Genomic DNA, 27,740 nt, shown 5'->3' on the forward strand with positions numbered 1-27,740 from the left:
TTCTTTTGCCTAATTTGTGAGAGTTAGATGAGAAGATCGATACCACTCTCACAACTATTAGAGCCAGAAACGTGTTAACTTAGGTTAGAATAGAAGCTGGAACCAGGTTTAAAAAAACTGTTTGCAACAGCCCAGCTCTGTCAAAAAATGAAAAGAATGATCCTCTAGCGCTCATTAATTAACATATTAGACATTGTTTGTGTGAAATGTCAGTTTAGAGTTACGTGCAGTGTTTACGTTTATGGCGCCATATAGACTGTTTCTTATCAGGGATCATGATACTTCACAGAGTCACTTCATTTCCCTAAAACAATTAGTTTAACATGCAGTTTAATATGAGTTATGAACTTCCTCTCACAACTGCAAGACTGGGCAGCTGGTGGACCGTCTATAAATGTTACCCTTCCACATTCACATTGTGATCTATGTGTTTGCTGTGCATTTTTCATCAAATGTTAAATGTGTAAGTGCAGTTCCTCATTCATTTATCAAAGTTGTTAAATAGTGTTTCCAAAAATCAAGATTTATTTAAGTAGAGAACCTTCGACCTTCACTTTAAAATACTTAGTCTAAGTAAATCTTGATATATTGAAGTCTGTAGCTGGATTGTTGAATCAGGTCGTTTTCATCTTTATCTGTTTACTTGGCAGCGCTTGGAAACATTTTCTGAAACAGACACCTGAGATTAACATAATCATGATGATCGTCTGAGTCACTGATGGAACCTTAAGTGTTCAAAGTAAAAGTACTTGCTGTATGTAATACAATGTGTACTACAGCATTATGGCATCATGAGTCTTGGCAGTGGATCTCATCCATATCAGATTCAGGTGTTTCTCTAACGGCACCTTGCTCTTTTTGAAGGAGGCGGGGTTTTAATGTTTTAACCTTCCCGCTCTAATCGGATGAGTGCACCAGCTCCCCTCTTGTTATTAATTACTTTACTGAAAATATCTTTGTTGATATATATTGTGGAGTAAAGTGGAAATTGGAAGTACAAAGTAAATGTACTTCATTACATCCCACCACTGAACCGCAGTAAGAAAATCATGCTGAAATGTCTCATTAGGTCTTCACCCTCTCCATTGCCAGTGAAAATGTGTTTTAACTCTATTAATGAAGCTATAGTGGTCTCAGTGAGGAGTACTGAAGTCTGAAGGTGACCCACTTCTCCCAGTTTAGCCCGTGTCTGCATCTCTACCCTCAGGCCATCTTTCTTCATTCTGGGCTTTAACCTGCACATGCTTTCCTCAGGATTCAGTGTGTTACCAATGTTATCTTCATCAGTTATTCCTTTGAAACCATTTATTATTTTCATATCAAGTAAAGAAAGTCTGAAAGCTGCGTTGGGGAAAAGCATTTTAAACCTATTTTCAAGGAAAAAGAAGAAGGTTGGAAAATCACATTTTTCCTCATATCCAGTAAAGTTCCATTCCTACCTATCTATCCCGCTTAGTGCTGCACAGGGGCTGTGGTCGATCCCAGCTGACAGTAGGGCGAGAGACGGGGTACACCCTGGACAGGTCACCAGCATATCACAGTCCAGACAAGTTGTTATATATAATGACTCTGACTAGTTTCCCATACACACAGAACAAAGATCAGCTTAAATATCAAATTGTTGAAATGGAAATCCCATGAAAAGGCCTCAGAGACGACTATCCTTTCCAACTCGATGAATAATAAATCTATGTAATGCGTTTTCAAAGAATATTTTCCACTGCTGACCTATTGATTTCAAATGAGCTGTGGTGCCTTTTCAGTGTGTAAACAATGTGGAGAGAAACTGCTCGCAGTTCCCCCATCCCCCTCCTTGTTGAGAGAGGGGGTACCACCACCTCCTCATCCATGTATGTGTTCATGCACCCTCATATGAACATCCACGGATCTGGGTTAATGTTCAAGTGTATGCGTCTGTGTATGTGTGTGTGTGTGGGTGTGTAGGTGTGTTGGTGTGTGTGCGCATGCAAGTCTGCTCACACTTATGTATGTGTTAGAGGGCGAACACGCCCTCCTCGCTTTTACATCTACTGCAATAGAACATCTCTGCCTGGCTTGGCTATTGGTTGCTACGGTAACAAAGGAGTGGAGTGGCTGCAGTAGCTAAACAGAGAGCGAGAGATAGAGGGAAAACACAGAGAGAGGGAGAGAGAGAGAGAGAGAGAGAGAAACCTAATCACAACAACGGATTCAATACAAGGCATCAGAAAAATGTCAACGCCACACAAAATACAGATTTTTCACCGATCCAGTTTCTGTCCCACACATGCCGTCACCAACATATGGAAGGATTGATCAGCCGGCTGCAGCACAGGTCAGGGCTTGTATGTTGTGGAAACCCCATCCTGCATTGCACAGCAGTGGCTTTGGTTTATTCGTTCTGTGCGTCCACGTCTTCACACAGACCGCTGAGACCTTCTCTGTTTGTTTCCTGACGGACAGTCAATGCTCCTGGGTGTGAATAGAGATGCCGCTCTTTATTCGGTCTCTGTTTATCAGGAGGAGAGTGTATTGATCTTGCTGAGCTGCATTAATAGTTGAGGTGCTCAGTGCAAACATGAGCATGTCTAATATACACTAAAGGCCACTGTGGCGTTTTAAGATGGGTCCTTGGGTAAATGTTAAATACACAATAACTCACGTTCACTTTCACGTTCAGCTAGATGCACGGGGGGGTTGTGTAGACCCCTGACATTCATGTCCGCATGTAACTGAGCTCAGTCTCGGCCGATGATTACAAAACATATGGACGAACTGATAAGAGGTGAGAGCAGGTGATTATGCCTCTTCCAATGGCCTGCTGATTGGTTAATGATGTGAGTGTTAGCAGGTGATTTGCTAATGGGCTTCCTGATGAGGCTAGATTACGCCGCATGGCCGTCGGTGTCATTACATGCATCCCATGATGACCGTGTCAGTGTCCCACTATTTAATCCCGTCTCGCTAATGTGATCTGACACAAATAACATAGCCCCCTTTCTTCCTTCCTCTCGCTTGTCTTTTTCCCACCAGGATTTCCTGATCTCTCACCAGCAGCCGGATTTATTATAGCTTGATGGGCTGGAGGTCTGCAGCAGGCAGTATCTATTAAAACTCACGCCAGCCATCCGTGTTTTTTTTTTATCATTTGTTGTCTCTCCTCTGTCTTAGGGCTCAGCAGGGGAAAACTTTAAGCGCCTGATGGTCTGAATAACAAGGCGCTGCCCCTCCAGAGCCTAGGGTGGTGAAAATACTGCCTTCGTCATGGCACTGGCCTGCAGCCGGTCTCTTATATGCTGGCCTTGGCCCAGATCTGATGGTTTATCTTATGGATCAATAACCTTAATCAATATGCTCTCTAATGAGGAGGTTTCATTAATGATTGGCTGCGGGGTTTTAGTATGTTGTATGTGCAGTTTGTGTGCGGGTGTGTGTGTGTCTGTGTGTGTGTGTGTGTTAGTGCTGTTAAAGCAGACACTGTGTGCCTTATGTCAATATTTGTAGTTGAGCATATGAGTTGAAGTGTACAGAGTTTTCTAAGAAAGTATCTGTACATGAATCTGTAAAATGTCAACATTGATTGTGACGTTCTGAGCTTTAAATTTAGATTTTCACGCTGAATGTAAAAATATATTCATCACGTCTGTGTGTTCAGAGTTTGAGTAATAATCTCTGAACAGAGCTGCAAACTGAGTCACTTGGAGACAAGCAATTAATGTGACAAAGCAACCTAAATGGGGGCTAATCCCCCTAAAGGCACTTTTTATTTAATACCATCCTTCGACTCAATACACAACAGGAGGCAGAATTTCATTTTGGGTTTTTCAGCATCAAATTTTGACCCTTCTCATATAGTGGTAATGATGAAATGAGGATAACCCCTGCCTGACTAAGAGTGTTCTACGCCAGGGAATCCCAGTCCCCCCCACTCATACATCCTCAGGGTTTTGGATGCGTCTGATGAGGAGAAGGCGTAGAGAGAGAGAGAGAGAGAGTCGAACCTGGAATCTCTAGGATAGATTTTCTTTTGAAGTGGCCCTTCGGGTATAGTCTGCTGCCGCGTTGCTTCACTGATGTCTTCAAACGGCTTGTCACTCAAACTCTCATGCACAATCTGAAGTGTTGGTGAAACACGGGCATGTGCATGATATACACACATTCATTCACAAACACACACACATGTGTTTGTGTGTCCCTTTGTGTGTTACATCTTCGTGCTTCAAATAGCAGATATCGTCACCTTAGCAACCAGCACATCTACCTTTCAACCTGGCGTTCCATCTCCGGAAACAGTCGTAGGGGTCTTATCCTGGAACAGACAAGCTGAGAGATGGAAAGGAAGAGAGATGAAGGGAAGAGGTGGGTGATGGAGGTAGTGAGACAGAGGATGAAAGGAAATAAGCGGGGGTGGGTGCAAATGTGGAACTTGGTGTGCAGGTTGATTTAATGGGACCTGGTTCATGTTGCTCACCTCTTTTTTCCTTCAAGTTCTAACCCTTCTTTTATCGTTTTTGTGTCAAATGAAACCAAAGCTTCCCACCCTTTTTTTTGTTTTCCTCCCATTTGCTGTCCTTCACTCGCCTCTTCCCTTTCAAAGTATTCTCACATCAAACACAATCAGTTCTGCCATGATAGCAATGCAGCTGAGCCAGGGGGGGTTTTGGGTTTCAACATTTGTGTATGATTGTGTAGCCACTATACATAAGTCTGTGTGCAGCTTATCTGCAGCAGTGTTAATTCACCTGCTGTGGTTTGTTGGTGCAGGAGATGCTGATGTATAAAATAAGGGGTTTCAACAACCATCAGATCAATGTCATTCAAACTTCTTACAGACATTCATTGTCCCCAGGTGATGAATCTTGAACAACTTAAACTTTACTTTCACAGTGAAGGTGAATAGTATCCCTGTGTTTCTGAGCTTTTGCACTGTGATTATAGGCATCAACCAATCACTGCACACCATCCTAGTAAGAAGGCACCAGCATGATTCTCCGCCTCCTCAGATACAGCTCTAGCATGTAGCTCAGAACAACCCAAATTTTCCCAACATCCTTAATTATGTCTTTCTATACCATTAAAAGGGGACACGTCTTTTTATATTGAGGAAGAGGACAAGCTCATCAACATTGGATAATACTGTTGTCTTCTGAATACTGAGCTATTTGCATTTGGTTTTGCAACTGTTGCCAATTTGCATCGCTGCCAGAATGAATATTAAAACATTTGTTTTGGAGGCAACTATGTTTTGGATTTTCATGTCATACACCGGTGTTTAAAAGTCCTGTTTTTTCAATGTGTTTGTGTGTATCTCACACAGGATGACCCTTTTGCTGCCTTTTAGCTTTTTTAGCCTACAACCGGTTTCATCTCCTTTTATCTAGCTGGTGATTTAGGGCATTCCTGACTTCTGACCTTCAGACAGACATTGTCCAGCTTGCCCCAGTCACTCCCTTTTTTACTGTCTGATCTATAAAGACCAACTCCCTCCATTTGTGGTTAATTACCAGTAATACAGCCTCCATATGCCCGTATAGAAACACAATTAGGGAAAAGAGCATTAGCACACAAAGTGCCTTTGTTACCCGGTGGATGTTCTGTGTCTTGTTGTGTTATATGGCTGTGAGAATCTGCCTTCAATTCCAACTGTTTGACAATGGAGTGACATTTCTGACAATAGATCCCCATTACACTGCTAAGGCAGACAACAGAAACACATTAGCTCCCCGCTGCAGCCAGGTTGGTGGGAGCAGTCACTCCGCTGCACTGCTGACCCTGTCCTCACACACACACACACAAACACACACACACACACACACACACACACACACACAAACACACACACACACACACACACACACAAACCTGTTGAAATCAGGTTTCCACTTGGCTGGAAGTCCTCTGTGTTGAGAAATCTATAAAACTATCAACACACACACCCTCATCCATGCAATCACACACACACACACACACACACACACACACATATGTATATTTATGTATATACACTGTACAACAATGACAAATTTTCTCTTCGTTCTCTCTTTGTTAACAGTGCATGTGTGCTGCTGCCATGGCGACCGCGGCCACTCCCCTCACGTTTCTTCTGTTGCTGCTTCGACTCGTTGATGGTTCATTCCCAGAGGAGCCCAGTCCCCTCAGCTACGTCCCTGTAGAGGGTATGTGTCCTTCGCACTGTGTGTGTGAGTGTGTGTGTGTGTGTGTGTGTGTGTGTGGGGAGGTGTGGCTGTGATGAATGGCTCCATGGTAGATGTGGAAATTGCAGGGGTCAAGGGTTGGAGCCCTGTTGTGGTATATTAATAAATATGAGAAAGGAAGAAAGAAAAAATAAGGAACAGACAGAACGAAAGAAAGAAAGAAAGAAGGGAAGAGAGAAAACGATTGAGAGGTGCATGATGATGAAGAAGAAGATGAGGGTGAGGGCTGAGGGGTGCATGGAAGAAGGGGAGGAGACAGGTGGAGATGGATGGCTATGTTCTCTCTCTCTCTCTCTCTCTCTCTCTCTCTCTCTCTCTCTCTCTCTCTCTCTCTCTCTCTCTCTCTCTCTCCCTGCAGTCAAGGACAATGAGACATTTTCCCAATCTGTCTCCTGTAGATGAGGGCTCCCTGGGGAGGCTGTTGTCCTCCTGTTCAAAACTTTCTCACAGTCTGATCCTGCCGCTTCCTCTGCCCACCTCATCTGTACTCTCTCATTTACCTCAAACGTTTTGGGGAAAACGCAGGGAAGTGGTTCAGTCTGCTGTAACCGCTCCGCCATTCGTCTCTGCCCATTATCTTTGTTTTCCCTCAAACAAAAGCATCAAGAGTGAGTGAGGACACTATCAAAGTGAAGGTTGCAGGAGCCATTTTATGTCCTAACCTCGGTTCTTTGGGTTTATATAGACGGAGAAAGCGCTCACTCTGTCCTCAGCTGTCCAACTCTCCTTGAGCGAGACGCCTCATTCCTGGATGTTTTTTAGTAAGGGCTCTTCGTTCTCCATGTGTGTCTGTGTGTTCATGTCAGTGATGAGAAGATATCCAGTGTTCCTGGGCAGAGCTCATCGTTCCGCTCAGCGGCAGGAGCTGCACATCCAGACGATCCTCCAGGTCAACCGCACGCTCTACATAGGAGCCAGGTAACCCACGGCAACCGCCTCCGACTGTGTGTTAGCAATGTGTTGGCATTAATATCCTTCTTGCTATCATTTGATGCCACAGCCCCCATCTGCTGTCACTCTGCAGAGGACATTTCCATTTGCTCTAGTGAGGCTGTGTTCAATCAAGTTAGTTAAATGTCAAGTGAAAGCAGTTTGTTCACATCACTCTCTGGTTTTGGGGCCCAATATGATGAAAGCGAATAAGGTCGCAAAACAAAGCAAATAAGACTAAATGAGAAAGTAAAAGAATAATATAAATAAATAATATAATCCACCAGATTTGAATGGAACACTCGACCATCCGGATCCTGTTTCATTGCTGCTGCTTTGGCTTGGTGGACAAAAACAGATTTGTGTCACAAAAACACAAACAGGTGGCCGACTAGCAGAAAGGCATATTTTTTAAAAAGACTTAGTCAACTACAACAGCAGTAGACCTACTTTTATTCAGCCATTAATTATCATCACTGTTTAATACAACACAGATGATATATCCACATATTTCTGCCGGTTAATATTAAATTGAACCTCTGCTCGGTTTGTCCTCCCTTGCTGATGAGAGAAATGACATCTGCTGTTGGAAAAAATCCTAAAAAGATGAATCAGTGTTATTCTGTTGGAATCAATTTGAAAAGATCAGTAAAGAAAATAGAATCAGAGTTTACAGGTCTATGTTTCCCCCAAACCTGTTACTGCCTAAATTAAAAATAAATCAAATAACACATTGATAATATGTAACAATGCTAAACCACTGGCTTATTGTTGACAGCTAATCATTGTTGTTTATATTATATATGACATATCATGTCCTATTCAAATCTTAGTTTCACATTGGGATTAATTTGTTGTGTGTTTGTGCTGTGTAGAGATGACTTATACAGAGTGGAGCTGGACAACATGGCAGGTGATGAGATGTTCTACAGCAAGGTACGACTCAATTTCTCACACGCACACAAAACCAAACATGCACATGCAATTGACCATGTACTTCACATGTAGCAAACGTGTCCTGACTGTGGCTCTTTGCTTTGGCAGAAACGGACGTGGGAATCCAATAAGAACGACATTCGAGTGTGCCGGATGAAGGGCAAACATGAGGTATCATGCTCGTGCACAACACCCACGCCTCTGAGACCCGCTCATACACGCGTCAACACTATCCAGCTTATCGCATGCATGGACAGACAACAGCTGCTAGTGAAAACTTATTTCCTTTGGGCCAACCTGCAAATGGCATTTGCACAAATTTGATATTGTCATACAGAACCAGCACATTACTTAATCAAGGTAGATCAGAGAAACGTTATCCAGAGGCAAAGCAATCCACAAAGCTTAAAAGCCATTTTCTTGCACATCTGCAAAGTGCCAATCGTCATCACATATCTCCTTTATTGCCCTGGAGCAGGATGACAATTATGTTTATATATAAAGCAATGGGTGACATTTTTCTGAAATATAATGGGAATGTGATCAAACCCACAAAAAGGAAAGATTTGATGGGACGGCAGACTGGTTCACAGGGTGTAACCTAAAATACAAGCTTTATTGTATAAATGTAGCAGTGCCACCGGCAGAATCCAATTCGGTCAGAGATGTGGGAGGAAAAAATAAAAAGAGGAAACAGGAAACATTATAGAGCAAAGTGAGCAGAGAGTGACACAGCCTCAGGGAGGACACAGTAATTGAAATCAGTCGAGAAGGGGAGGTAAAGGTGCGGATGGGATGTGTGAAGGCAGAAGAAAAGAAACACATATAGGGAGGATAAGACGGATACAAGGCAGTTAGAAGGAGCTGCTGAGACAACAAAGGGAAAAGATGTGTTACTGCAAATAACACCGCATGAAAGAGGAGAAGTGACAAGAGCTGGAATCGAAGAATAACAAAGAAAAAAGAGAAGAGAGGAGAGAAAGGGTGGAAAGGTGTCATGAGAGAATGAGAGGGAGTCCTCCAAGACGAAGAGGTCAAATCGTAAAGCTTGGGGTAAACGACTATAAATGCCACTGTGAGTCATTTGAAGGCAGCACCTCTACACAGCACTGTGGCCATTTGAACTTGTTAGAAATCACATTTGAAAATGATTTGTCTGCTCAGTCGCATTTAAACTCAAACTTCTGGCCATAGTCTCTAAATAAAGATGGAAAACACATCTTCACTTTGCCTTGTTGCACAAAAATTAAGCACAATATCTCTGATGCGGTTGCACAGCAATGCTCGTGGATACACTTGACCAATCACAGGTCAGTCTCAGCCACAATATTCATCAAATAACTAATTAACACTTACTGGAAAAATGTACACTTGGACCATATTCATGTTATCTCTTTTCACGTGACCGCTTTATGTCCAGTCATTCAAAAAAGACGCACACACACTCTGCGATTCAGAGGTGGAGCTTCAACCATGTGTTTCTCATGTGGTTTGTTGGCGGAATCAAATTCTTCTGTTTTAATTTGTTTATATATTGTCATTGTTTTCTTAGATATGACCAAACACATGGACTTAAATCCAATGGTTTCAGGTCTCTACTAGGATACTTCAACATTTCCCACGTGTACTGTTTCAGACTCACTGGTAGCAGCTTCACACCCTCGAGGACTGTTATAAAGTCGTCCTCCTGTTGTTCCTCCAGATGAAGTGCAGTTGAGGGTGTCGTTGCCTCTCAGAACTGTTTCCAGCCGCGTTCTTCATACTTCACACTGACAGTCCTCTTGCACTGACCAGTAATTTTGGGCTTATCTTTGGCACAAAGCCGTCTTTTCCCCCCCTCTGCCCTGTACGTTATTATTTTGTCCTCTCCTTTATTAGTTTCCCTTTGTGTTTTTTCCTACAGGGAGAGTGCCGTAATTTCATCAAGGTTCTGCTCAGCCAGCACGGGGGCCTGTTCGTGTGCGGAACAAATGCCTTCAACCCACTGTGTGCCAATTACACTGTTAGTATCCATCTATCTGTCGGCTGGTCAATCTCTGTGTACCTGCCAGCTACTTCATCTATATATCCTTTTTCCCTCCTCTTGCAGAGAGACACCCTAGAGATGGTGGGAGAGCCTGTCAGCGGGATGGCCCGGTGCCCGTATGATCCACGACACGCCAACGTGGCTTTATTTGCAGGTAGAGCGTTTTGAGTTTTCACAGTGAATTCATGCTCTCTAGCAAACCTCCGACTCCCTTCCCGGCTCCAGACATTGAAATGTTTGTGCACTTGTGTTTACCTTTTCAAATGATTTATAGTCAGACCTCTTGCGGCATTGCCTGTGTGGGTTTTTAATCTTCCCGACCTTGTGCTATCTCTTCATCTGTATCTTTTCCCTCCTCTCTCTTTCTCTCTCTCTCTCTCTCTGGGCTCTCAGATGGAAGTCTCTTTACCGGCACCGTGACAGACTTCCTCGCCATCGATGCGGTGATCTATCGGAGCCTCGGCGACAGCCCCGCCCTCCGCACGGTCAAACACGATTCCAAGTGGTTCAGAGGTACTTTAAGAAACAGACGCATTAAAAAAAATGACACAGCAGAGCCAGACAGCCCCAGTGGACAGTCAGAATGCAAATAACAAAAAGCATCACCATTACCGTCTGTAGTTAGCTGAAAGGAAATTGTGCCACTGTGGCCAACTTTTGCTGAATGGCTCACAGGTGAAGAGGATGATTTTGGGGGGGGCTGAATAGGAAGTTGCATTCAGAGAAAGCAGACATGATTAGGCCCACATTTCATTGGATTTAAGTGGAGCAGACAGAGTGATGTATTGAGGTTAGTCAGACTCCACAGACTCCGGGGTTTGAACAAGGCTTCGGATGAACAGCTGAGCCTGTTTTCCACAGGGGCAGTTGGAACAGTGCTGGCTGAATAAATGATAAATAATGCGTATCCTCTCGTCTATGATGATAGATTAAACAGGACATGAATATTTAATCCCCCCAGGCCTGTGGACAGCGCTGGTTCATGTTGATGTGATTGTTATTAGAGCGCCATGTCGGGCAGTGTGGAGGGCTACGTCAGGCCTCGGGCACTGCGTCACCAGCCTTCTGAAGTGTGAGTGTGTGTTTGTCTAACGTTGATTTTTCTCATCCTGCTTTTTCAGAGCCTTACTTTGTGAGCGCTATGGAGTGGGGGCCTCACATTTATTTCTTCTTCAGAGAGATGGCGATGGAGTTTCATCATCTAGAGAAGGTATACTTTCCTCCTCTACCTTCTTTTTATTCTACGAGTTTAGTGGCCGTTCTGAACCTGCCTGTTTGGAATGGGCTGTTTGCTTTGCTTGTGTTACTTATCCATGGCTACTTCAGAATTATTCCTCATCATCAGTGAGTCCTCTTCAAACATTCCTACAATATACTGTCACCTTTTCATTGTTTTGTGTGCTGGAGGTTGTGTGCAGAGCTTTTCATAAACAGTCTATGTTGCAGAGTGAGGTTTAAACAACTTTGTGTTCATCCTACCTGGCTAATCTTCAATGAAGATTGTGAAGTCAATGTTTTTCATAAAAGGAAACTGATTAAGATTGATTACTTTTACTTTGTATGGCTTTTATATAAGTTTGAATGATTTGCTGAAATGCAGCTATTTTTTCATACATTATATGTCACAACAATCTTCAGAGTCAAGTGTGTGATTTTTCAAAGTCAAAGCTGTGAAATTCAGTTCAATATAAAGCATTTTAGCAGCAAAACCAAGGTTATGCTTTTACTTTGAAGGCTACTCGCTAGAGACAAAGTGATTCTATGAATGTTGCCACCATGATGGAGATCAGCCATAAATGTCTGTGTCAGCCCGATACAGTGAAATAGAAAAAATCTGATCTGGCCAGTTGCCAACCGCTTTATACAGTGACTTAGAAGCAAACATGTTCAACTCAGTCCACAGACTGAAGGCCCACTGCCCCGCCCCCACTACAGAGCACTGGTCGTCTGATTAAATGTTCTGATAGATTTTGTAATCATTGAACATATCACATGTCCAAATAACCCAAAATTCAACACGGCTCTTCCCTGGACCATTAAAAATACACATACCAAGTGTGAAGCCGATTAGCTGAATGGTTTGCAAGATACACAGGCCATATACAGACAGACAGACAGATGTTTGTGGAATTAGTAAGTAGATTAACCCTCCATTTCTCTACAACCCGTTTGTTTCATTCCAGGTGATGGTGTCCCGTGTGGCCCGTGTGTGTAAGGCAGACCTGGGCGGCTCTCAGCGTGTCCTTGAGAAACAGTGGACCACATTTCTAAAGGCGCGGCTCAACTGCTCCGTCCCGGGAGACTCACACTTCTACTTCAACCTCTTACACGCCACGAGCAACATCATCCACATGCAGGGCCGGGACGTCGTCCTCGGCCTCTTCTCCACGCCGCCAAACAGGTACAGGCACGGACGCAACATTCACACAATGTCGACAAAACTGTATTTACGGTATATCTCACCGCTGTCCTCTCTCCCTTAGCATCCCTGGCTCTGCGGTGTGTGTGTTTGACATGCAGCAGCTCTCTCATGCCTTTGAGGGACGATTTAAAGAGCAGAAATCCCCAGAGTCTATCTGGACTCCAGTCTCGGACGACCTGGTGCCTAAACCGAGGTATTGTAATGCAAAGTGCAGAATACCGCAGCGCTCCTGTCCCGAGCATCTGTCTCACAATACAGTCTACTTTCTGCCCTGCTCTAAGCTCCCACTGTCAATCACACTGCCACTTCACTGCTATTCAGCAAATATTCGAACACAGCCTCCAGCTCTTCCTCTCTCGCTTTTGCTATCTTTCTCTCTTAACCCCACTCTTTCTCTTTTTTGTCTCTCTGTCTCTTTCCGTCTGCAGACCAGGGGGATGTGCAGTGCAGGGATCCAGATTTAGCTCCTCTACCACGCTGCCAGACGAGGTGCTCAACTTTGTGAAGACCCACCCACTGATGGATGAGACCGTTCCGCTACTAGGACATAGACCCTGGGTGGTCAAGACTATGGGACGGTATATACAGATAACTCAGCCCTTACAAAAGATATTTATGGCATGAAAATGGGAAGCATAAAATCCTACCCGACAGCACTATCTGCATCAAATCTATCCAAATGTACTTTATTGACCGTCCCTATTGATCCACACCCTTAGGTACCAGCTGACGGCCATGGTGGTGGACACAGAAGCTGGTCCCCATAAAAATCGCACAGTTTTGTTCCTGGGCTCAACCAGAGGGACCATACTCAAGTTCCTAATGGTTCCCAGTGGAGACTCTGTGTCCCACAGCAGTGTGTTTCTGGAGGAAGTGGAGGGATTCAACCCAGAGAAGTGGGTACACGAGTCAAGAGATCTTATTCCTCACTGAACAAATCATGAAATGTATATTATGATATATTTACTTCAGGCAGTGGTGGCATGTGCATTTTCTAAGCAAGTACTTTTGTCATGCATCTGTATGTTTGTTTTCAGGTACTTTTCTATATTACTACAAATCAGTATTTGTCCTTTCCCCTCCTCAAAATGTTTACAATACATAGCATGGCAATTGATCCACTGATCCAGTCAGAGCGGGAAGGTAACATTAGACCCCGCCTCCTGCAGCAGCAGCATCACAGGCGAAGAGAGAAAATGGATTCAGGGGAGGCCGAGATTCAGCCATTATGAAAAATCAAGTGTTTTCAGTAGCATCATCTGCAGTTTTCTTTATTAATATGAATGAATCTGTAGTCAAATATACAGGAGGCACAGTTAACGATATAATCGACTGTAGCATAGGAGGGAACAGGCTAAACTCAGTTAGTACTTTTACTTTGAATACCTAACTATATTTAAAAGCAAAGTACTAAGTTTTACTCAAGTAGAAAAGTTGATATGGTACTTTTAGTTTTACTTTAGTACCACCACTGGCTTCAGGTGTATCAGCTCTCATGTTGGCGGCTTCAAGTCTGGAACCGAAGAACTGCAGTGTTTTCACATTCATGCACATCATTTAGGAGATTGGTATCATCATCAGTTACTGTGCTGGTTACATGAAGCATCATGAAATCGCACACCACACACCACGCTCTGTAGCTGACTGTTGTGTGGGGGTTAGAGCGATGGGTCATGAAGCACCAACAGACGTACAGTGACCTCCCTCTGCTGCCTCTTGTCCCTGTTTACCGTCCTCACACCGCTGTGTCTCGCTGTCTGTCTCCAGGTGTGGCGAGGACTCTCCTCAGGCCCGCCAGCTCTTGTCTCTGTCGCTGGACCAGACCAGCCACAGTCTGCTGCTGGCCTTCTCCTCCTGTCTGGTCCGAGTTCCCACGTCCCGCTGCCACCTGCACTCTCGCTGCATGAAGTGAGTGACACTTTTTATCTTTTGAGTGTTTTCCATTCCCTCAGCATGTCTGATAAACAAGTCTGTCCTTGTTCTTTGCTTTCGCACTCCTTGTGTGTGTGTGTGTGTGTGTGTGTGTGTGTGTGTGTGTGTGTGTGTGTGTGTGTTTGTGTGTGTGCAGAAGCTGTCTGGCCTCCAGGGATCCTTACTGTGGCTGGACCAGAGGCAGCACCTGCTCCTTCTTGAGACCAGGCACAAGGTGAAGACAACACAAACAAACACACAAATAAACAAGTGAAGAGTTCAGCATGACCATATGTTGTGATTGAATTTAATAACATAAAATAAGGAGAAAAGTGAGGAAAATTAGTGAATGTGATCTGTAGTGTAAAGGGAGTTGAGTGCTCTTGAAAAGTGCTGCGCAGTCCACACACAGCACTTACTACAAGTGGAGTCACTACCTTGTTTTTGCTCTGTAGAAGCTACCATCACTTTTAATAACTAACCAAGGCTGTTCAACTGATGCTCTTCAGTCTCATTAGTGAAGACGGCTGTAGAACACACCACTGTACATCACTACATGAGTAGTCGTTGTCGTTCCACTGAAACCATCATGTTGATACAGAGTCTTGACACGGTGCTGCACACATGTGGAACAATCTGTAGAAACTTAAAACTCAACAAACTAACCACTCTTCATCAATCGGAATCAGTTCGACTGACAGAGAGCAGTGTGTAGGAATCGTTCTGTTCTGTTGTATAGTGTGTTCATGATTTGTTGATGTGGGCGGCTATGACGTAAGAGGTAGAGCGGGTTGTCCACTATTGGAAAGGTCAGGGGTTCGATCGAAGGTTTATATTCTTACTCATTAATGTCCAGTAATGCATTTGTGTTCCATCTGCACCGTTTGCATTTGTGCCAGTGAAACCACTGAACCCACAGCAACTTCCTGCATCCTATAGTTTTTTTTATGTATATGTTAACTTCACTTTGGAAGTTTGAGTAATTCTGCAGTAAAATAAAATAGTACGTATATATTTTGTAGATTGAAGAATGATTTTTTCTTTAGCACCACATTGAGCCAGTTCCTGCGTTCACTGGAATCTGTGTTAAAAGCAAACGTGTGAAAATGTTTATTTACAAGCGCAATCTTCACATCCAGCTCCTTCACAGCTGACCCTGACCTCTGAAGGAATAAAATACATGTCTTCATGTATTCTATAGATGAAAAAATAATTTTGACCTTATTATTCTTAATTCTATGAGCGTATAAGCCAGTTTCCTTGCTCAGTATCTGTATCAAATCGTTATTTAGGTAAAAAAGGAGCAAATCAATCATGGGATCAATAGTGTATCCCATTACACTGGATGACACATCAATATGGGTCATATCCATTGAATCGATTACTGCCCACAAATCTCCCCCAATTTGTGTAAATATGGAAAACTGAGCATGTTCTCATGAATGGATCGATTTTACATTGAGGAGCTAGTATACCGTGAACTGGGGGCACTGTGATGTTTTGTGTCCTACTGTTTGTGAATGAAGAGGAACATTAAAGTGTGTGATGTGTGGTGCTGGGATCTCTTTGTGTCTGCAGGCTGCCGTTTCAACAAGACGTGGAGTATGGAAACACCACCTCCCATCTAGGAGACTGTGACGGTAGGTTGCAGCACCATGACATGGACCCTTCTGGTCGTGCACAGTGGACTGAGGGGAGGCTCCACCTAGTGGCTCAGTCCCACATCACACCTGCCGACATGTGGATGAACATTTTGTTCTAAAAGCAGCCTCTCAAACGCAAAATTGGGAATATATTTGTGATGATTCCTGACATTTAACACCTTTTAATTAACCGAGGTGCAGTGTGATTTCCGCTCACGCTCAGGCAGATCCCACTCAACCTTTATTTGAGCAATGTGGAGGGTTTTCTGTGTCTTTGTCAAAGCCTAAATCAGGTGGGAGTACAGCCGGTGTTTTGGTTTCAGCCTCACTTCCAGCAGGTCAGTGTGAGACAGTTTAATTAGGAAAGATGTGAAAGAGGTGTAGCTGCTATTGGACAACACGGAACTGCAGGATTGGGAAATGCAGCATCCTCCTGCATCCTCCTGAGGGGATTTGTTCTCTCGGAGCTGAACATCTGAGGAGGGCAATGACCGAGTGTAGTCGGTGAGCAAGCTGGAAATAGCTAAGCAGAAAAATACTAGTGTCACTTCTGGTGAGAGGCTCAGATGTCACTGCAGCAGCCCCACGGAGAGACTCTCACTCTGAAATCCACCAAGTCAGTGGAAACTAAAATAGAAGTTGTTTCCTTTCCACCGGATTCTTTCGGAGCTGCTCTGCCTGTTTGAGTCCAACTTTAAAGTCATGAAATCCATTTTGCCAGATCTGAATTTCCGGAAAAGCCTACAAAGAGGAGTGTGTGGCACATTCCAGATCCTCATCACACTCATGTATAAAGGCTTCTAGCTTTTTTTAATCAACAATTAAGAGTAGAAGCGGGTGATGCATTGCTGCAGACAGACTGGAGAGGTGAAAACACAGGAGAGTCCGAGCCAAAGACGCTCTGCTGTGTGCGCAGATGGCAGTGATTAGGGCCGGGTGGAAACACTGAGGTAATGGTATGCTGTGAGGGGGAGACTCTGTGACCAGGCTGCAGGATGGAAAGAGTGAGGAGCGGGAGTGTCGGCTGCAGTGGTCTGAGCCGAGCTGATGACAAGTGCAGGCCCCATCTGAACTCTGAGCCTGTGGAGCCTCAAGGCCAGACTGGAGAGAAGCTCCTCTTAAACATAATCACCACAGAAATAATGCTTAACGTGATGATCACCCATTATGAGCGTTATTGTAGATATGGATTTATTATGATGCATTATATCTTGTGAGGAGGAAACCACTAAGTACAAGTAGCAAGATAGCTCCATATGTAATAATAATAGTAATTTTAAATTGCACTCCGCAGACAGACACTGAGAAGTGTCCATTGCACAGTTCCACTAAATGTCATCTTTAATAATTGTGTCTCTTAATCTTCAGGGATCCTGCAGCAGAGTTTGCTGATTGAGCCGGAGAGCCTGGTCTCCCTCAACCTGCTCGTGGCGTCTGCAGTCTCTGCATTTACCATCGGGGCGGCGCTCTCTGGCCTTGCCGTGTGCTGGATCATGGCCCACAAGCCTGCCAACCGTCGCCATGGCAACGCTTCCCAGTCCTCCATCCAGCGACGAGAGAGAGGCCTGCTCAGCAGCGGCGGCGGCGGAATGGGAGGCTCCGTGCTGAGCGTAACGCGGCAGGGAGGCGGGGAGCGCCCCTGCCCCCCGGGCGGGGAGACCCTCTTCGTCATGCCCAACGGCTGGGTGAAGTCAGGGGAGCTCGACCCCGGTTTCCTCCCCACCCCGGAGCACACCCCCCAGCAGAAACGCAGAGGCCTGCGGCTGTCTGACTCCTACTCTGGAGGGTGGGACACCAGCCAGACGTACCTGGGGGGAGGCTCTGTGGGTCTGGGCTCACCCTGCCGCATTCCCCCCTCTGTCTACCTGACCACCAGACTGTTCCAGCAAGGGGTTGTTGGGAGACACGCTGGCGAGGGCCGAGTAATAGACACACCACGCCAGCACTATGTCTGCCTGAGCAAGCAGGAAAAGGGAATGAAAGGGACGCCCAAGGCCCCGCTCAGGAAGTCTGCAGGAGAGTATGTTTACCCCATGACCCCCCAGGACTCGCCTGAGCGTCGGAGGGTGGTCTCGGCACCCACTGCCCATATGGAGTACAACGACCCGCTGCCTCTGCGCTGGCCGGCCCAGGAAGGATACATCCTCAGTAGCCACGGTATGGTCCCTGTCCCTATGCCTCCCCCCTCCATGCCGGCTCCCAGTGTTCAGGCGTATGTGTCCCAGCAGCACACTCCCGGGCTGACCAGGGCCCTGCTGAGAGGGGCCCTGGAGCGGGGCGAGCTGGGCGAGCTGGTGGATCTCAGCCACCTGATGAGCAAGAAGAACTGCAGTGACAGGACTCAGACCGGCCAGTGACTGCTGAGGAAATGAAGGGGACAACTTTCCATGTGCAGAGTTTTATTTCCTCTCTTTTCTCCCCCTTCTCTCTATCTTCTGTCCTCTCTCTACCTTCACTTCATAATTATTTCATGGTCATTCAGCCCCTCTGATCTCCTCTGTCAGTCTCTTGCCCATCCACCCCCCAAAATGTCCCCCCATGACAAGCCTCTCCTCGGGACTGGCTGCTGGGACTGCCACTCACATCCTGACTCACACTAATTGGTCAGATGGACTGTGGTTGTTGCTGTGTCTGCATTGCAGAGTTGCCTCTCCCCTCTCCAGCTAGCGAGCAGCAGCAGCAGCAGCAGCAGCAGAGAGAGTGAGGAGAGAGGATGGAGAGGAAAGAAAGAGGGACAGAGAGCAGTATGGGGGGCAGACAGGATGTGGACAAAGATGGACACGGCACTTAGGAGCTTCCTTCTCTGTGCACATTAACTGAGGTTGCAGAAGCAGTCAGGTACTGCCGCAGGAGAAGGGGTTGCTTTCCCCCCCCTCTTGGATAACACTGATGAGATGGCCACCCATCTATTGTACCTGTTGTTCTCGTGCCAACTAGGTGCTTGTGGTGAAATTGAAAATTCGTAAACGGATCCTCGAGTACCTGAAGCCTAATAGCTGACTCATCCGAAAAAAAACTGAAGTTGTTGTGACTGTAAACACAAACCTAATGGACGATGAAGCGACGCAAATCCCTCCTCTGTGCTTCTCCTTTTCTCTGTTCCCCAGCTGCACACGCGCACACAGAAGATGGATACATGTATTTGTACAGGGGGGTATTTAGTATTCCATGTGTACGAGAGGGGAGACGTGAGCGCCCAATGCCTCGAACCTGTCTCGTGGGCCCACGGGACCATAACTCAACTTCTTTGGAGAGCAGAGTGCAGGAGTGTAATGTCAGCACTATTTCTGCCAACCCGCATGCTCTGTGTAAATGACGACATCCCAGCCGCCCATCGCTCTGTTTGTTTGCCTGCCTCCACTCCGCGTGCTCTTTAATGGCTAATAATTCCACGAGGACGTCTGGAGAGGGGGTGCTACAAAAGGGGACCGACGGGGGCAGGGACGCAGAGAGGAGCATTTGAGATAATTTGAATTCAAAGCGCTGCAATATATCACCACCCTGTCCTTCACTATCACCCGGAGGTTTTTTCCACGCGTTTAAAAACACTAATTACCGCTGCATTAAAGAACACAGTCCACTTTTATAGGACGAAAATTTCCCCCCCGTTAAGGCCACAGTGGCCAAGGTCCCACACAGACGTGGTACAGAATAAAGTGACAGCTACAGCAGCCGTGATTGAAACCTCTGGCTTAACTCGCAGCCAATAGGGGTAATGGAAATGTTCCCAGCAGGCAAATGGGACCATATATATCCAGCATATCAAAGTGTCCGGTGGCATGAAATGGTCAGCGTTTAGATTAACACGACACGCTGTGAGTGTGTTGGCGAGGAGATGGAGGTCATAAAAAGAGACAAGACGTAGAGGAAACAAAATGCAGCCTGATGAAATGAGGTGCAACAACCATAAAATAATGAGAGTGTGCTTTGTTATAGCCGATTTCCCCTCCCGGCCCCAGACAGTAGGAGGACCTTGTAGTGAGCAGCAATATGTGGTTTATCTGTACATAGCAAACATTTAATTTAGATCAAGGGATAATGAGTCCAAAAAAGGATATCAGGCATTTGCTTGCAAACAAAAGTAAAACCATCTGTCATGTCATTATAAATATGAATATATGAAAATCTGTTTCTATGTAAATTTTCACATCAACCTGCTCCACGACTGAAACCTCAGACGCTAAAGATGACCAGTGTCTGTTTGTTATTTTTACATCTGTACATCGAAGCCAACTATAATGAATGATGATTTCCTGATGCCTGATTCCCAAAGCAAAAAAAATTAAAAAAATAACGGAGGGAGAAATGTTTAAAGTGCCATGAAGAATCAGCAGTGCAGGGGTTTTGTGCACTGTGGTGATGGAGAGCTCAACGACTGCAGTATACTGTACGCGTGATATGCCTTTGACTTTACGTGCTGAATGTTCCGCTCTTTCATCTCCACGTTGGCTGGTACTGTTGAAATTGTTTATTTTTTTTTCCTGCAGATACAGAGCGCCACCAGCAGGGGTGTTTGAGGGTCTGTTTATACACTACTTTGAGGCCTCATGCCAAACTAACGTGCTGTAAATATGTAAAAACACCCGCAGACCCTTTGTCATGATTATACTGTAATGTTTTCACTTAAACCATGACGGGAGCTGCTTTTAATCCAGAATAGCTGATATGTAATAACAATGATCCATAAGTAGTTTTATAAGCAAACCTTCGAATGCACTGAAGTGCCGCGAGGTCACCTCTGTAGATCCAAATTCTTTTGTCTTCTTCTGTCGTATAGTGTCTTGTCTGTCGTTGCCAACCGACTGCCATACTGGAGGATCTTGAAAGTACTTCTCAGCATCCTGACTGAATGACTGCGCTCATTCTCTTCCATTGAATGTCATCCTGTACTGTGCCGTAATAAGGAAAAGCACATTTTTTTTGCATTCTGTAAAGGAGCTGTCCTGTATCATTTGTGAATAGTGTAAATAATCAGGCTGATGGTATAATGTATCGGTCTGGGGGTTTTGGGGGGAGGGAGGGTGGGGGTTGTTTGAGCTCTTCTGAGACAGGACTGTGTTTGAAGTGTGAGTTTTTCTTTATTCGGCGACGATGCTGTGAATAAGATGTATGTACAGTATTTACGTGACTGCTGAGGGCAGCCCTCTCCTTCCTGTTGTTAGAGTAGAGTCGCAGGCCTGGACTCAGCCACAACTGAGCCATCTCATTTGACTGGTGCCTGCTGAGTTGTTTTTTGATTGTTTTTGTTTTTTTTGCAGTTGCTAAAATACTGCTGTTATAATAACCATCGATTTTTGGAGTACTGCTATTAAATGACATTATACAATTGACTGCTAATGTGGTCGCGTGTGGTTCTGAACAGATGCAGATTCCCAGCAACGAGGAGTACCGTGTTTATCATTACTCCTGTGAATTTTTTTAAAATGAGAAACACCTTTCATCATATTGCCAGACAGGCAGGCTGAGTTAGTATTTACCTGTGTCCTGCCACAAGAGGGAGCTGGACACTGGCTTCCCTTCTTCCGGCCCGTGTGAGGGTGTGGGAGGTACGAACTCCCATGGGCGCCATGTGCATTGACCGGACATCGTCTGTCTGTGCAGCTAAGCCTGACTCAGACAGCTGTTTCGTTGAAAGGTCTGGAGCAGAGACGAGAATAGCCCTCGTCCTCTGCTCTGATGTAACGCTCTGTCCATCGTGCAGGCAGCACTCACTTGCCCATCAATGCAAATTTTACTTGAACCGAAACCTCAATACAGACTGAAAACATGTCTTCACCTTAAAAGTCACAGATTTATGTTATTAGAACTTGCTTTTGTCCGCATAAGGAAAACACATAATGGGAACCAGCTCATACAGCAACCTTGGACTTTGTCACGTGGAAAACTACATTTTTAGAATATACATAACTTACATTTTCTGAGAATAAATCATATCATTAGAATATACAAAATAATAATCATCACAAGCAATGCCCGATTATGACAGAGTTTTAGGTCTGTATGTATTTCAAGTCATCATATCACTGTGCTGGCCAAAGTTCGACTCCTTCTGGATCCAAACCCTTGGACCATTATTTCGTGAGAATCTACGAACCCTCTCACTTATCACGCAGATGTAACAGATGAAATCCTCCCAGTCGAACACAAGCAAACATTTCCTCCATCACTAAACAGTCAATTCCCTCCTGGTCTGTGTGGATCTTCTGTCAGCATAGATTCAGTTTCTTGCACAATTTCTTCAAAGCCCTGATTATGTGATGCCTAAAGATTAAATATTTAATTATTTGTTCTAATTTAATATGATGCTCAGTTTTCCTCATTTTAGAGCAGGCGATAAGATGATCCTTTGATATTTGTGCTCTAACATGACACCTAGAATATTACTTTATTCTGATATTACTTTTTTTTTAGATCTAAGATTTTTCTGCTTTCATGTTTCACTAATACTGAGTATTAGACACTTAAAACATGGTGCTAATTAAAGAGTTAGCATAAAGCCTATTTAAAAGGCCACCCAGGATTTTTTGTTCTGCATAAATGATCATATTGGGATCTCACAAAAGAATGATTCACTTGAAAAAAATTCTAAATCCAAGAAGCTGATTTTGTAACATCCTAAATTGTACACCCCTGACTGTATCAAGCTGCAGAAACACTGGATCCTACAATTCCCATAAATCAACAGTGTATTTCATTCATCCTCCCCAAAGAGTCTGAAGGCCAAACAGAGACGACCTTGATGACATCATAAAAAGTCATTTCTTGATCTTACGTCTGTGGAGCACTTCTTTAATTCTAACACTGACTTATGAATAAAAGTGTTTCAATAAGAAGTAATAGCTGACGGAATCAAAGCAGCAGTTTGTGGTGGCAATCCATTCACACACAAGTAAAAACAAATGTGGAGGCGAATGTACCTCCCGCCAGTTCGAAGGTGGAGTGGAAAAGTAGTTGACGAGGAAGCCAATGTGGATCGGTGTGTAGCAGACGACGAACACGACCATGTTGGCTGAAACCAGACCAACAATGCTTCTCTTTTCCTCTGACTTGTCTTCCGACTTTGACAGAACAGAGATGATGTGACGAGAACAAAACACAATGATCACCAGTGGAGTGAGGTAGCCGAGGACGACCATAATCAGGATTAACCATGTGCTGAGCGGTCGATCCTTGCATCTTTCATAGCACGTCCAGAGTTTCTGCGGGTGGTTCTGCTCTCGGAAAATCAAGGATCCCGTCACCAGAAGTCCCCAAATAATCAAGCACACGGCAACAGCTACCTCCTTCTTCCTCCTCAACAATCGGGTCTGCAGGGGGAACCTCACGGCCAGGTAGCGGTGGACACTGATGGCGGTCGTGGTCATGATGCTGGCGTACATGTTGATGAAGTGAACGAAGAGGAGGACAGTGCAAAAGTAGTTCTTTGGCAGGCAGAAGTAGGCGTCAAAGATCCTGAAGGGGAGGAAGAGAACGAGGGCAGTGTCAGCTATAGCCAGGTTGAACATGTAGATGTGGGTGTCCGTCCAGGAGGCCCGCTTGGCGATGAAGGCGCGCAGGGCTGCCGCGTTGATGAGGAAACCCAGGATGAACAGAGGAGTGTAAGCCAAACCCTGGAGGTGTTCTACATGGCAGCTGGTGGTGGTGTTGTTCATGTTTTCCTGAAAGAAATTGTGTCATTGGAGTATTTTAGAGCAGAGAAAGGCACAATTATTGAGATACGACTGAGAATAGAAAACATACAATAATAACTACTAATTCAGCACTTATAATAATACTAATACAAATAAACAGATTACCATCAAACCTAGTGGAGGAATGCGACATGTGTCAGGGAAGGACCCATTCAATTTGCGTGTAGATTTCGATTTTCCAGTGAATGATCTGTGAATCTTTATATTTAATACCTCTCGGAAGGTTCGACAAGACCAAAGTTTATCGAAAGCAAAAATTTGAAGATAGGGACATTGGAGTGCTGCTTTGTGACAGATGTGAAACGAGAAGCTCTCTTGTGGTCAAAGTTATGGTTCCGTTACTTCACAACTACATGTGATTAGTTTATATTATATCACAGCAGAACTCAAAGCGTTTGCTCACAACACTACAACTGACGACAATGTAAGAAATCAACAACTCTGTGAATCTTCTCGTTGAATTACTGTGTATGTAATGAAGCCATTTTTGAACTCCCACTTTTTAAATCATAATTTTCTCACAATGGAAGTGTCTCAGTCTTTAAAGTATGATTTCATCAGCCATTCACATGGTTGCAAAAATCTTAGTTTCCTGATATTATTACACACACACAAACACACACACATTTATATAAGAAATAGGTAAAAAGAAGTAAGCAGTAAAAAATGTATGTTGCTGAACTCACCAAGTGCGCTGAGCTCCTGAGCATCAACCTCACTGTAGTCACTTTGAGGGCAGCGGCACCTGTATCTGTGTCAAGCGAGTCCTTTTAGACACAGTATTCTGAGTTAACGCCTGGGAAACGTTGCACAATTTCCCCTGTGGTCTGTGGTCTTTCTCCATTTCAGTAGAAAAAGTATGTATGTATAAGTGGAAACAACATATAGAGCGACTAATCGATAACTGAACACATTCATATGAGGGAAAATATTAGTAGGCTTACTTACAAAGAACATGTGAACGTTGTGAAAGCTGGTGTGAACAGAAGTTGTGATAGTGCAGCACTTGGTTGGAGCACATCTGTTTCCTGTTTCGATTTTGGTCGATGCTGCTGTATATACATTTTTGAATAAATGTGAAGTAGGAAGCGAAACAACCTCTCTGACACAGACACACGCGAGGTGGAAGTGCAAAGTCACGAGAGAGCTGCAGATTGGAAAAGGGAAAAAGCAAGATGTCCCTGAACAGCATAGGCCTTATTTCAAACACAGTGTAATCACTCTTCGACATCTAATGAAGAGAAATTGGTCAAAGTTTTGTTCTGTCGGATGAAACAAGCGGAAATTTCTGCATAAAGCAACATGAAGGTGCTGGGCTTTGGTTTGGAAAATGTGTGTCAGTGTGTCAGCACGCCGACTGGGAAAATGTTGGTCCCACACAATACTTTCCATTGTAGTACATCAACTGAGGAGCGAAAAATAGCCTCCGATCACTCCTTAAGCTAGTCGACAACTGACAGCCCCAGTGGAACAGCCAGAGACCGCAGATCGAAACCCCTGTTTGTGGAAGAACCTTTGTAAATTATGGTCTTGATTCAATAAGACAGTAAGCTAGAACAGATTGAGTAATCTTGGAGACATCTGCAGGCCTTCACCCTGCTCCGGCCAATCTGCTCCATATTCCTGAGTTATTTTGTCAATATGTCCTCAGCAGAGTGTTTCTGTCCAGGCAGACAGATGGAGGCTGAGGGGAGCTGGACTCTGGTTCCGCTGAAACACACACACACACAGACACACACACACACACACACACACACACACACACACGAGGCAGACACTGCACAATGATGCTTAATTAGAAAAGACTAAGAACCTGGTCATACTTCATATATGAGCTGATAAACACATGTGAATGAAGGGTGGATAGATATAGATAGATAGATAGATAGATAGATAGATAGATAGATAGATAGATAGATAGATAGATAGATAGATGCACATGCCAATCTATAGTTACAATGGCCAATTTTGGTTCATTGTGAGGGCTGTTTGAGGGTTAAGATTAAGCATTTAGTTGTGATGGTTTAGGTAAGGGTAAGGGGCTAGTGAATACATTATGTCAATGAGTGTCCTCACAACTATAGAAAGACATGCATGTGTGTGTGTGTGTGTGTGTGTGTGTGTGGGTGGGTGTGTGTTTGTGTGTGTGTGTGATCACTGTAACTATGTCTGAGCCTGTGTGTCCTGTGGGGTCTGAATCCCTGGTTGATCACAGAGGAGGTATATTCACTCTGTGTTCCACGACACAAAACCCTGAATCCGGACTGAACGTTGTGTTCGAGTCGCCCTTTGTAAAATTCAGTTTGAGTGATATTCGGTTCATGAGTATTTATTATTGACAACATTGTAAACGGGTGTGGAGCAGAGATTACTGTCAAGAACAAAGACGATAAGGAGAGACTGAAACTGCTTGTCCAAAAATAATCATGAACCTTGACCAGACTGCACAGTTGAATCATTGTCTGCACTCTTATCATTATCGTACAAACACTGCACTCATACAATCATGTAATAATAAAGAAAGGTACTCTGAGGTTGTCGCACACAGGCCTTCAACTTGGAGAGATGGTCATGGTTTAAAAAAAAACATAAAAGAAACATTCAGAAAAAGAAAAAGAAAGACTGGTTGTGGCTCCTGGCGACACTGAGCACAACTGCCCTCTCTGTAACACTAACCTTAAATGTTTAATACAGAAGAACGGTTTAGTTTGAGAGGGATTAATTGATTTTAAGAGGAAGAAGAGGTCTGTTTTAGTGAGGGAGGACAGTGATACAAAGATCCACATTGTAGGTTCAGAGCTCTCTGTGTATTTGTCATCACTGATCATTGTTAAAATTAGAATTAAAGTGTCTTATGATAAAAAAAAGTGTTGCACAACTAAACCCAAATCTGGATTTTATAAGTGTTGCTCCAAAGGTTCAGTGTGTTAAGCTACTTTCAGTCAAAATACATCAATGTGAGCAAAGTGCAGAGACGTTAAAAAATAATAAACCTTAGAGGATCGCTTTCAGAATCAAAACGCAAAAATTGGAAGTTCATCCAGCCAGCACAGGAAATCAATTGACAGAGAGAACCCAAGAGTGAATATCTGAGGAGGTGTTATTGAAAAGGAAAATGACGGAAATCTGAAAACCTGACCTGCAAAAAAGAAAAAACACTGACGGGCTAAATGGAACAGTTGATTACACGCGGCACCAAAACAGATGTCAGAGAACGAAGGTTTTGGAGTTTGAAGTTGCCCTTTTTTACTTGCTGTTTCGTTTAGTCAAATCTATTTTTAGTGGATACAGTTTGGTTTCAGGGAAGTTTTTGGCTTGCCCTTTTCTAGACAGAGGAGTCGACCCGCTCCATTAAGTCTGCGGCCTCTGAACTGTAATGTAGACTATTTCAAGCCAGAGGGGGAAACCATCAGCCCATTAGAGAAAAGGCTGAAGGTTAAGGTGATGCCGCCTGCAGCTCTGGAGATGCAGTAGCTTGTAATTTGCTTGTAATTAACATATTAATGCATGTTTACACTGAAATGATCTTCACAATTAAGACATGTACAAGGAGCCGTCTGCAAGGCAGCGGAAACCATGGATTACATCCAGTTTATGAGTAATCACAGCTTGTTTTCCTGCAAGTTATTGCATTCTTTGTTTTTGAGATTTTATTAAAAGCTGCTCTAAGCTTTATTTTCTGAAAATAAAGGCATCAATCTAATATTGAACAGGATATGAAGGGGGTTCAGTATTTTGGATGCAGCCTCTTGTTATCATTAATTTGTGGTGGAGGTGGTGGAGGTGGGGGGGGGGGGGGGAATTCCATGACTCTAACTAGGTCAATGAAGACACACCTCTCTCTCCCTTTGCTGTGCCCCTGCTCTCCACCCTACTGTCTCTCCCCCCCCCCCACACACACACACACTGTGACGCAATGCAGACTTTCTGCACAGGCCTGCTGTTTCTCCCCACTGATAACTCTGAATCTGAAAAAACACACAGTGC

At 44.3% G+C, this 27,740-nt stretch overlaps 2 protein-coding genes across 3 annotated transcripts in view; one reads left to right on the forward strand and one right to left on the reverse strand.

Annotated features, from left to right (window-relative positions):
- Window positions 1-21,373, forward strand: part of LOC133968889 (semaphorin-6B-like) — a 28,286-nt gene extending 6,913 nt beyond the window's left edge. The window contains exons 2-17 of the mRNA XM_062405132.1: window positions 6,032-6,155; window positions 7,001-7,112; window positions 8,000-8,060; window positions 8,169-8,231; window positions 9,964-10,062; window positions 10,150-10,240; window positions 10,480-10,599; window positions 11,208-11,296; window positions 12,270-12,487; window positions 12,570-12,701; window positions 12,937-13,086; window positions 13,228-13,404; window positions 14,276-14,416; window positions 14,577-14,654; window positions 15,998-16,059; window positions 17,431-21,373. Coding sequence (XP_062261116.1) covers window positions 6,035-6,155; window positions 7,001-7,112; window positions 8,000-8,060; window positions 8,169-8,231; window positions 9,964-10,062; window positions 10,150-10,240; window positions 10,480-10,599; window positions 11,208-11,296; window positions 12,270-12,487; window positions 12,570-12,701; window positions 12,937-13,086; window positions 13,228-13,404; window positions 14,276-14,416; window positions 14,577-14,654; window positions 15,998-16,059; window positions 17,431-18,419 — 2,703 coding nt within the window. The 5' untranslated portion in view covers window positions 6,032-6,034 and the 3' untranslated portion in view covers window positions 18,420-21,373. The remainder of the gene's footprint in view (window positions 1-6,031; window positions 6,156-7,000; window positions 7,113-7,999; window positions 8,061-8,168; window positions 8,232-9,963; window positions 10,063-10,149; window positions 10,241-10,479; window positions 10,600-11,207; window positions 11,297-12,269; window positions 12,488-12,569; window positions 12,702-12,936; window positions 13,087-13,227; window positions 13,405-14,275; window positions 14,417-14,576; window positions 14,655-15,997; window positions 16,060-17,430) is intronic.
- A 416-nt stretch (window positions 21,374-21,789) lies between these two features.
- Window positions 21,790-25,569, reverse strand: gpr35b (G-protein coupled receptor 35 b). 2 transcript variants are annotated; one of them, XM_062405133.1, is made up of 3 exons: window positions 24,702-25,569; window positions 24,440-24,504; window positions 21,790-23,720 (listed from the first exon to the last, which is right to left on the reverse strand). In XM_062405133.1, exons 1-3 carry the CDS (start codon window positions 24,982-24,984, stop codon window positions 22,869-22,871), a joined length of 1,200 nt encoding a protein of 399 aa, XP_062261117.1. In that variant the 5' UTR covers window positions 24,985-25,569; the 3' UTR covers window positions 21,790-22,868. The 2 variants fall into 2 exon arrangements, with proteins under 2 accessions (XP_062261117.1, XP_062261118.1); XM_062405134.1 differs by having other exon boundaries at window positions 21,791-23,720; window positions 24,440-25,564.
- Window positions 25,570-27,740: the final 2,171 nt, after the last annotated feature.

This window comes from Platichthys flesus, chromosome 14 (assembly GCF_949316205.1).
Source record: "Platichthys flesus chromosome 14, fPlaFle2.1, whole genome shotgun sequence".
In the NCBI taxonomy this organism is placed as follows: domain Eukaryota; kingdom Metazoa; phylum Chordata; class Actinopteri; order Pleuronectiformes; family Pleuronectidae; genus Platichthys; species Platichthys flesus.

Bases quoted from the DNA above. Each gene is read 5' to 3' on its own strand.
- gpr35b (XM_062405133.1), bottom strand. From the start codon at position 24,984: ATGTCGAAGAGTGATTACACTGTGTTTGAAATAAGGCCTATGCTGTTC. The intron at 24,505-24,701 runs GTAAGTAAGCCT...CGCTTGACACAG, and splicing joins ACAACGTTCACATGTTCTTT to ATACAGGTGCCGCTGCCCTC. The intron at 23,721-24,439 runs GTGAGTTCAGCA...AATTTCTTTCAG, and splicing joins TCAGGAGCTCAGCGCACTTG to GAAAACATGAACAACACCAC.